General features: G+C 40.2%; 1 protein-coding gene and 1 long non-coding RNA gene across 12 annotated transcripts in view; one reads left to right on the top strand and one right to left on the bottom strand.

Moving 5' to 3' along the window:
* LOC141726972 (secretory carrier-associated membrane protein 1-like) overlaps positions 1-10,341 on the bottom strand; it is a 132,353-nt gene that overhangs the window by 23,119 nt on the left and 98,893 nt on the right. For 7 of the 11 annotated variants that reach the window (XM_074532135.1, XM_074532125.1, XM_074532132.1 and 4 more), the window contains 2 exons: positions 7,448-7,549; positions 4,870-4,987 (listed from right to left, as the gene is read on the bottom strand). In XM_074532135.1, coding sequence (XP_074388236.1) covers positions 4,870-4,987; positions 7,448-7,549 — 220 coding nt within the window. Of the gene's footprint in view, positions 1-4,592; positions 4,671-4,869; positions 4,988-7,108; positions 7,208-7,447; positions 7,550-10,341 lie in introns of all 11 variants that reach the window. The other 4 variants (XM_074532134.1, XM_074532126.1, XM_074532131.1 and 1 more) reach the window with 3 other exon arrangements.
* The window catches only part of LOC141726973 (uncharacterized), an 88,565-nt gene that overhangs the window by 46,661 nt on the left and 31,563 nt on the right, over positions 1-10,341 (top strand). The gene's annotated exons all lie outside the window — the stretch shown is intronic.

The following is a 10,341-nucleotide window of genomic DNA, read 5'->3' as shown; positions in this document are numbered from 1 at the left end:
GGTTGTCCCCATGTGCCAAAAGATAAGCTGTCAGGGAAGGAGACTGGCCAGTCTGAACAGAGAGCTTTGGCTGGAAATCAGGACAAAAAGAGAGTTTACCATCTCTGGAAAAAGGGGCAGGTAGCTTGAGAAGACTATAAGGATGTTGTGAAAATTAGAAGGCCTAAAGCCCAGCTAGAACTTAATGTGGTTGCTGCTGTAAAAGACAATTGTTGTAACCATACTGTTGTTACATTATTTCTAAAGTCCTAGCTGGTTTTCTACCATGCAGCTCTTCTTAGCAGCCCCGCTCCTTGTGGCTTCTCCAGGGCTCCCCCAGGGCCCTCAATCAATCAACCAATCAACCCCCCTCCTTTTATCCTAGTTGCCTTCATTGGCCACAGCTGCCACTCAATTAAGGGTATCACAGCTGTAGCATATTTAGAATACCTAGGACTGGGGCAAGGCCACTTATAAAGTACATAGATTTTACAGGGACTCCTACTATACTACTATAGACAACAAAAAGTGTTTCTACAAGTACACCAGCAACAAAAGAAGGGCTAAGGAGAATCTCCATCCTTTGTTGGATATGATGAGAAACAGCAAAAAAGGATGAGGAAAGGTTTGAGGTATGTAATGTCTTCTTTGCCTCAGTCTCCAATAACAAGACCTGTTGTCCTCAGGGTATCTAGCCCCCTGAGCTGAAAAACAGACAGGGTGCAAAATGAAACCCCCGTTAACCAGGAGGGAATGGTCAGTGTCATGGTTTGAGCCTGGCACAGAGCTAGTGCCCCCCATGAAAATGCCTTCACCTTGGTGTCTGCTGTGAGATGTGACCAGGAATAAGCAAAACAGGCTCCAACTTAAACATAAAGAACACTTTATTACTTAAACTACAGGAAAATAGGGAAAGACTATAAGGAAAAGAAAAAAAATTGAAAACCTTACAAAAACTATTTTCCTCCTCTCCACTACCTGACTTTCTCAATCCGATACATTCTCTCAAATCATCAACTGCCCAGCCTTGGTCCCACACTTTAGTATACTCAAACTGCAGTTCATGAAGAGGAAAGGAGTCCTTCTTGTTCTATAGGCTTCTCTTAGAAACACACTGAAACTTTGTGTGCTTCCTTGTCACTTCGGCACCGCCCGGAAAAAGTCCTTTTGCCGCTTGTGACATCTTCCTTCCATGCCCAGTGCTCTCACCACTGAGGCATGGCCAGAGCTGCTTTTAGAGTTGTCTTTCAAGGATGCTTTGTCTCACTCTAAAAAAGCACAGTCTCTGCTTTGAGACATCTGTCTCTCCCATATTTTTCCAACCCCCTAGGGCCGGGGGGTCTTCACGAATGAACTCTCTTAGTTTTGAGGCACTGCCTCTCCCTAAATGCAGTCTGTGTCACAAGAACAACTGAGTCTATAGCTACAAGAAAAGTCTAGCTAAAAGGCTACTCTAAATCATCTCTCTCCATCTAATCATCTCTACGTTCTTCGAGCTAGGTCTTTGTTTCATCTCATCTCTTATCTCCCTTTTTATTCAGCTTCGAGGAAGATTAGCATTTTTGCAAAGCTTCAATTATAAAAGAAAAAGTTAAAAGTTTTCAGTCTCTGTCTATCTCAGAACGATGATACTCTCACACGTGCTGCTGCTGCGGCCGGCCGGGCTGCACCCTTCTTCTCACCTTCTTCTTCTTGAGCTAGCTGCTATCACATTCTGTCTCGCCGACAGGGGGGGAGGAGGGGGGGGAGGCTGCCCGATGTCTCTTGAGGCTCTTCCACCTTTCCATCCTTGAAAGCTTTCTCACCCCCATCTCTGTCCAAGCCCCGAGCCTACTGCATGGCTGCCCCTCCCCCTGCCCAGCAACAGAGGCTGGACGGGGGAAGAGATCTGACTTCTGCGCTGCGACGTCCCAAGAGAGAGATCCAAGGGCAGTGCCCTGCTTTTTAACCCCTGTGTATTCTCAGAAGTGTGTCCAAACTCCACTAGCTACACTAAGTGCCAGTCTCAAACCCAAAACTTTCATTAGTTTGACCACAGCTTCCCAGAATTCTTACTCCTTCCTAGTCAAACCACCACAGTCAGCAACATGCTATGCCACTTAGACCTGCACAAGCCAATAGGACCTGATGGGATCCACCCAAAGGTACTGAGAAAGCTGGTGGAAGAACTCACTAAGTCCTTTTCAATAATTTACCAGCAGTCCTGATCAACCGGGGAGATCACAGATGACTGGAAGTGAGCAAATGTGATGCCCATCTAAAAGAAGGGTCAGAAGGAGGACCCAGCAAGTTACTAGGCCTGTCAGCCTGACCTTGATGCCAGGGAAGGTCATGGAGCAGATCATCCTGAGTGTCATCATGCAACAAGTGCAAGACAGCCAGGGGATCAGGCCCAGCCAGCATGGGTTTAGGAAAGGCGGGTCCTGCTTGAAGAACCTGACCTCCTTTTAGGACAAGGTGACCCACTTAGTGAATGACGGAAAGCCTGCGGATGTCATCTACCTAGACTTCAGTAAAGCCTTTGACACTGTTTCTCACAGCATTCTCCTGCAGAAACTGATTTCCCAAAGTGCGGATGGGATGCACTCTTCACTGAGTAAAAAACTGGCTGGATGGCCAGGCCCAGAGTGGTGGTATATAGTAGGAGTCTTAGTAAAATATCTGTATTGTATATTGAATATCTGTATATAGGCCTTGCCCTGATAAGCCCTGGTTGTTTTGATGGGCTGCAGCTGCAATGTCCTTAATTGGGCTGCAGCTGTAGCTAGTGAAGATAACTAGGATAAAAGGGGCTGGGCTTGGCTAGTTGAGCTGAGCTGATAACAAGCAGGAGAAGAAGTCAGAGCTGTGAAGAACTGCCCCCAAGAAGGTACGAGACTTTAGAAATACAATTACGACAATATGGGACTTTAGAAATACAACAACAAGACTACAACAGTGGTAAATGGAGTTACATTCAGCTGGTGGCCAGTCATGAGTGGTGTTCCCTGGGGCTCAGTATTGGGACCAGTCCTGTTTAATATCTTTATTGATGATCTGGATGAGGTGATTGAGTGCACCTGAAGCAAGTTTGCAGAAAACACCAAGTTGGGTGGGAGTGTTGATCTGCTGGAGGATAGGAAGGGTCTACAGAGGGATCTGGATAGGCTGGATTGACGGGCTGAGGCCAAATATATGAGATTCAACAAGGCCAGGCATTAGAACCTGTACTTGGGTCCACAACAACCCCTCGCAGCACTACAGGCTTGGGGAAGAGTGGCTGGAAAGCTGCCCAGCAGAAAAGGCCCTGGGGCTGCTGGTTGGTAGCCAGCTGAATGTGAGCCAGCATGTGCCCAGGTGGCCAAGAAGGCCAATGGCATCCTGGCTTGTGTCAGAAATAGTGCGGGAAGCAGGACCAGGGAAGCAATCGTCCCCCTGTACTCGGCACTGGTGAGGCCATACCTTGAATCCTGTGTTCAGGTTTGGGCCCCTCACTACAAAAAAGATGTTGAGGTGCTGGAGTGTGTCCACAGAAGGGTAATGTAGCTGGAGAAGGGGCTGGATCACAAGTCTTATGAGGAGCAGATGAGGGGGCTGGGGGTGTTTGGCCTGGAGAAAAGGAGGCTATGGGGAGATCTTATTGCTTTCTACAGCTACCTGAAAGGAGGCTGTAGCAAGGTGGGAGTTGATCTCTTCTCTCAAGTAACAAGGGATAGGACAAGAGGAAATGACATCAAGTTGTGCCAGGAGAGGTTTAGATTAGATATTAGGAAAAATTTCTTAATGGAAATGCCTGCCCAGGCAAGTGGTAGAGTCACTATCCCTGAAAGTGTTCAAAAACCATGTGGATACTTGAAGACATGGTTTAGTGGTGAACAAGGTGGTGGTGCTGGGTTGATGGTTGGACTTGATGATCTTAGAGGTCTTTTCCAACTTTAACAATTCTATGATTCTATAAGCATAGCAGGAGAATTCATGTAACTTTTTTTTTTGTTATAAATGTCACCAGATCATATATGAGTATACATGTTTTTTGAAAAGAATTCAGATTCATGTGGTAGAAAGAGTGTAAAAAATGCTCACCATACATATTTTTCATTTGTTTCTTTCTCCTATACCTGAGTATTTATGCAAAAAACAAATAAGGAGAAAGGAAGTTTCTACCTTACTATAAATAGGCCAGTAGAGTTTGGGTACATGAAGACCTTTAAGTGGAACTGTAACTGCAGTTGAATTATTAGAATTACCAGCATATCAGCAGCAGAATTATCAGTTACATTTAATTGAAACAACATAAAAGGCTTACTAGCACGTTATTATCTAAACTTAGGCTTTCCGGATGGAAATTCACAAAAAGAAACCAAGGGAGAACAGCATCTTTGAGGTTTTATGCTATGCAATCATTAATTGACAGCAAAATGTTAAAATAATCCAAGCAGAGAAATAAAAATAATTTTCCAAGGTGCTATGCATCTCACACTTCTATTGATTTTAATGAGGAATAATTTTTATAAGAGCTGAAACTTAGTAATCATTTGAATCATGCTTCACTCAGCCTGATGAATCACCACAGATTTGGAAATTGCAACCTTGCATCTACAAGTCCTACCTTAGTGTCCAGTGCATTCACCTACCCTTTAATTGTGGGCTCACCTCCCAGCTTCTCTTATTCAAAGCTATCCTTCCCCATTTAATTTGCAGAAATAAGTGCACTGTAAAAACAGCATTTCATAACTCCATGACAGTATAAGCAAAAAAATACTACTGAAGCACAGTTGTTAAAAGGTAAGGCACAAGCACATGCACAAGAATATAATTTAATCCCCATTACTTTGAGAGAGATTGCCTCTCAAGCAGGAAAGCAAACTCCAGAACATAGAAAACAGTAGAGGGGAATAATAAGTAACTTACCTTTTTAAACATAATTAATGAAATAACAGCAGATGCTGTGAAAAGTGCAGCTATGATTGTCATCATAATGCCAACAGGGATACTCTTATTAAGACTAGTAAGAGACGAAATCCACCCACTGAAGGAAAAAGAAAATACAAACTTGACTAGCACAGCACATGAACCGTTCAACCACAGTTATCCACATCAAGGGAAGCTTTATAACACCCTGGTTCTGATCAACTGAATATTTTTGAAGAAAACCTCATGAAAATTATATATGAGCATATTTCTGTTCTATAAGCTTTTACAGCTTAGTTGCCATTTTTCCCAATTCATGCAGTGAAACTATAAGAAAAATTTTAGCAAATATGATTATCCTTCAGGAGAGCTGTGAGGAAATTGAGACATTAGAGTTGCTCATCACTTTTTGGGTTTTTTTTTTTGTCATACTGTAATTTGAGAATAATTTAAGACTACATGATTTTGTGGTAGAAAAAAATCCCTAAAAAGATAGCTTCTAACTTTTTACAAAAGAAAACCAAAAATATGGCGCACACAGAGCTTTTATGTGGGAAAATTAATTTTACTGTAACCACACAGTGATGCCTTCTCAACTGTGATTAATATATTTTTTTTAAGTAGGTAGTGTCAGATTATTTAAGAGAGCAGATTGCTACATCAATATTACTTCAAATATTTCCCCTTTCTTCAAATTTGAAACATCAACATAAACTTGAAGTCACAAAAGAGCAGGTTGCCCTAATAAAAATAACACATTAAGATAGAGAAGATTCTTTCACCAAAAAGAGCAAAACATTTATGTAAACTGAAACAACCTTAAAACTTTCTTCTACTTGTTTTAAATTGCTATGATGTCCCCTATGTTCAATTAGACTCTAGCACAGAACTCCAAAATCAAAATTGCAATTAGCGTTTGATGATGATCTGGCTATTTTTCATGCCACTTCCCCAGGTATCCTTAAAAGTACACATGCCATACTTGGAGAGTTGGTTTTCTAAAATCACTTTTTCACTTTGTTCATGTCAATCAAGTTATCTAGGAAAAAGCCAAATAGTGGCTTTGAGAGTGAAAATAATAAACCAGGATTTTTCCTTTTACTCCAGTTCTAAAGCAGTGATGTTTATTTTTGCCTTATGTACATTTGGAGGTTAACAGAAAACTGCTGATACACAGAAATGTCATTACCCAGCTACATTATTGCCAGTTATAGCTGGCTACTACAACCATGCTTTTTGTTAATTCAAGTTTGTCCTTTTGTTTTGTTTTTTTTTTTTTTTTTCCCCAAGAAGGGTGAGTGATTCCCAATAGCTTTTCCTTGTAAAATCCTAATATTAGACCTTGTAGCTTCAAATAAAGCTATATCTATATAAACAAAGCTATATCTACATAAAAAGTTCAAGTAAAAGCTTATATATTTATAAGCATCAAAATGAAAATCAACTATTACTGAATAAAAAGCTGACTTGGACAAATCAGCTTTTCAAATAATATCAAAGATATAGCAGTATATTCACTGAAATACATTGTTGATTAATTCTTCCAATTTTAGCAATAAATTTTATTAGTAAGTATATTAACATCATTAGAAATAACAAATTATACAAAATAATATTCAAACAGTAAATTATTATAGCCTAAATTATTTACATTTTTTTAAGTTTTGCTTATTTCTTTATCCTAAATATAGAGCAAATAAGTTCTCCACACACCACTAAAAGAGGAGAGGTAATAAATAAAAGAGCAGTATAAAGTGGCTGAGCTGGTTTTGGCTGGGGTAGAATTAATTTTCTTCCCAGTGGCTGGTATGGGACTGTGTTTTGGATTTGTGCTGAACACAGTGTTGATAATATAAGGATGTTTTTCTTATTGCTGAGCAAGGCTTGCACAGAGGCAAGGACTTTGCTGCTTTTCATACTGCCAAGCTGTCAAGGAGGCTGGGGGTGTGTGGGAGGAGACACAGCTGGGGCAGATGACTCCAACTGACCAAAGGGATAGTCCAGACCCTGTGATATCATGCTCAGTATATGAAGTGGGAGGAAGTTTTCAGTGATGGCATTTGTCTTCCCAAGTAACCATTATGTGTGATGGGGCCCTGCTCTCCTGGAGATGGCTGGATACCTGCCGGTGTATGAGAGGCAGTACATTAATTCCTTGGTTTGCTTTGCTTGTGTGTGTGGCTTTTGTTTTGCCTGTTAAACTGTCTTTATCTAAACCCAGGAGTTTTATAGCTTTTACCTTTCTGATTCTCTTCCTGATCCCACTGGTGGGGGAGTGAGCAAGCAGCTGTGGGGGCCTTGAGGGCTGGTTGGGGTTAAACCATGACTGTGGCTTACACTGAAAGATAGAATTTTGACCAGTCTAATAACAGAAGTATCTCATACTCTTGGGATATGTTTCACATACTTTTTCTAGCTAAGAGCACTCCAAAAATGCTTTTTTGACTGCTAAATGTAAGAATTCCAGTGAACACAAGATTATTTTTTCTTTTGAAACCATGGACTGGTTTGCAGCTGCTATATCAAATATTAGTTTGTCTTACAGACAATACAATGCTACAGAAAACAGAATGCTCACCAGTTTCCCCATCTTTGAAATCCTGCAGCTTGAAGTACATGTACAGCAAACTGACAGATATATACAAAGAAGAACACAAAGAACCTGAATGAACTGTCACTCCTGAAAGAGAGGGGGGGGGGGGAATTAAAGCAGCCAGGAAATGTATTACTTTTTACAAATATTGTAGTACCAATCTACATTTTTTTTCTGCATTAACTAAAGAAAAAATGCTTTTATATTTTATTGATAGTGACTTGAAGTTCCAGTAATTCTGTGGTTTTGTAGAGTGTTTATATACGAGCTATTGCTACTTCTTTAATATAGTACTTTTGCCATTTGCACTTCTCACAGAGGTGAGAATAACAGCAAGATACTATTCTTTAGTGTTTTGTTCAGCACACAGCAGGGCCTCAGACTAAACATACAACTTCTGCTACAATGCATAAAGAACAGAAGTCCACTTTTAAACTGAAGTTCACAGTGCTGGCATGATGGGAAGAAAATATTTTACTTGTAAGAAGCAATAAAAACTAATATGGAATCGCTGAAACACAATGTGGATCAGAATACTGAAGCAGTTGTTGTTTAAAAACAAAATATACAAGATATGTTTTCTGTTTAAATTACTAAAATGTTAGCCTGACAAATAGCTTGTAAAAAATCCCCAAATATAAACATGCAGGCAGAATCTCAAAGACCTCAATGTATTACTATGAAAACTAATACCTGCATTATATGCTTTCTACCAAATTTCTAAAGGAACTAAAGATCACTAAAGTCACTGAACAAGAATTTGCCAGTAATAGGTCATTCTGCAGAAGGGAATTTGTTATTTTCTATTTATTCAACAAGTTCACCCTATTTCAGCTGAACAGATGATTGAAAATTAAATATGCAAGTAGTAGTTTTCCTTTTCCAAACAATAAATAGTCACTAAGAAATGCTAAGGATATACTAAATCTAAAACCCTGAAAAATAACATGACACTGAATTCCACCACATCAGGAATAATAATTTCATATAAAAGAACACTACTAAGAGAGAACATGCAATATTTATGATGAAAATGAAATAGTATAATTTTAAAATACTGGCAACTCTCTGTATTTTTAATTTATCTCAATTTCTACCCACATTGTAACCAGTCATCAACAAAAGTTAGACCAAAATTAAAAATACTCTTCTCATTTTTAGCCTTAAGAATGTAAGAATTTAGTGTACAAACAAATGCAAGTTAGACTATACGATTCCTCAAAGATGTGTAGGTACAGCAATATCTTCTTGGCTAGCAAAAATAAACATCTCAGTCTAAAAGTTATGCTCAATGCTCAACTGCAATTTATGGCTATCAGTCTATCTCTAAAAAAAATTAGTGCATTTAAACTTAGAACATCCAGATTCTTTTCAATCTGAAAAGGAAATTTAAAAAAATACTCTGAGAGTATGGGAATTTAGAATCTCTACATGCTGATTTTCACCAAAAAAAGAGTTCAATTTTGCAGTCAAACCAACCATTCAATTTTTCAAGACTAAGATACCACCTGTCAAGCTTGTCAAGGTTTTCAAAATTCAGACTGCTAAAAACTAGGAAAATATTAGAATTTAATCAATACGTACCTGATCTACTCATTTTTAAGACTATCAGCCTCCTTCAATTACAGACACTACAGGTCACTTAGCAACATAAGATTTTTTAAGTCTATGGTTTTATGAAGTTCATTCAGGAAGCCAAATATTAAAGACATCGTTAACTATTAACCTGCCCATGAAGGGATACAGATTTAATGAAAATTTTCCTTAAAACTGTTATCAGCTCAATACAAAATTAAATATTTCCTACAAATACTATGTCAATGGTAAAAGCTATAAATAGAATCAAACAGAATATTTTCAGTTGGAAGCGACCTACAATGATCATTCAGTCCAACTGCTTGACCACTTCAGGGCTGACCAAAATTTAAAGCATGTTATTAAGGGCATTGTCCAAATGCCTCTTGAACACCGACAGGCTTGGGGCATCGACCACCTCTCTAGGAAGCCTGTTCCAGTGTCTGACCACCCTCTCAGTAAAGAAATGCTTCCTACTGTCAGCTCTGAACCTCCCCTGCCTCAGCTTTGAACCACTCCCATGCGTCCTGTCACTGGATCTTAGGGAGAAGAGCTCAGCACCTCCCTCTCCACTTCCCCTCCCCAGGAAGATGTAGAGAGCCATGAGGTCACCCCTCAGCTTCTTTTTCTCCAAACTAGACAAACCCAATGTCCTCAGCTGCTCCACACAGCACATTTCTTCCAGCCCTTTCACCAGCTTGGTTGCCCTTCTCTGAATACATTCAAGGACTTTCACATCCTTCTTAAGTTGTGGGGCCCACAACTGCACACAGTACTCAGGGTGAGGCCACATCAGCAGTGAATACAGCAGGATCATCGCCTCTTTTGACCAACTGGTTCTACTGTGTTTGATGCCCCCCAGGATGGAGTTTGCTCTCTTGGCTGCCAGGGTTCACTGCTGACTTATACTGAGCCTGCTGCTGACCAGAGCCCCCAGATCCCTTCCTGCAGGGCTGCTTTTCACACACTCCTCTCCAAATCTATACTTGTGCCCAGCATTACTCTATCCCAGGTACAGGATCTGGCACTTGGACTTGTTAAATTTCATGCCACTGATGGTTGCCCAATGCTCCAACCTATTTAGATCCCTCTGCAAGGCCTATTGTCCCTTAGGAGAGCCAACAGCCCCTCTCAGTTTGGTATCATCAGCAAACTTGATAATGGTGCATTCAACTCCTGCATCCAGATAATTGATAAAAATATTGAACAGGACTGACTGGCTTTAAAATTGAACCCTGAGGGATACCACTAGTGAATAGTCACCAGGCAGATGTAGCTCCATTCACTACAAACCTTTGAGCGCT

The sequence above is a fragment of the Zonotrichia albicollis genome, chromosome W, assembly GCF_047830755.1.
Source record: "Zonotrichia albicollis isolate bZonAlb1 chromosome W, bZonAlb1.hap1, whole genome shotgun sequence".
NCBI classification, from domain to species: domain Eukaryota; kingdom Metazoa; phylum Chordata; class Aves; order Passeriformes; family Passerellidae; genus Zonotrichia; species Zonotrichia albicollis.
Note: the sequence above shows the minus strand (reverse complement) of the source record. Positions and strands in the feature narration are given on the sequence as shown.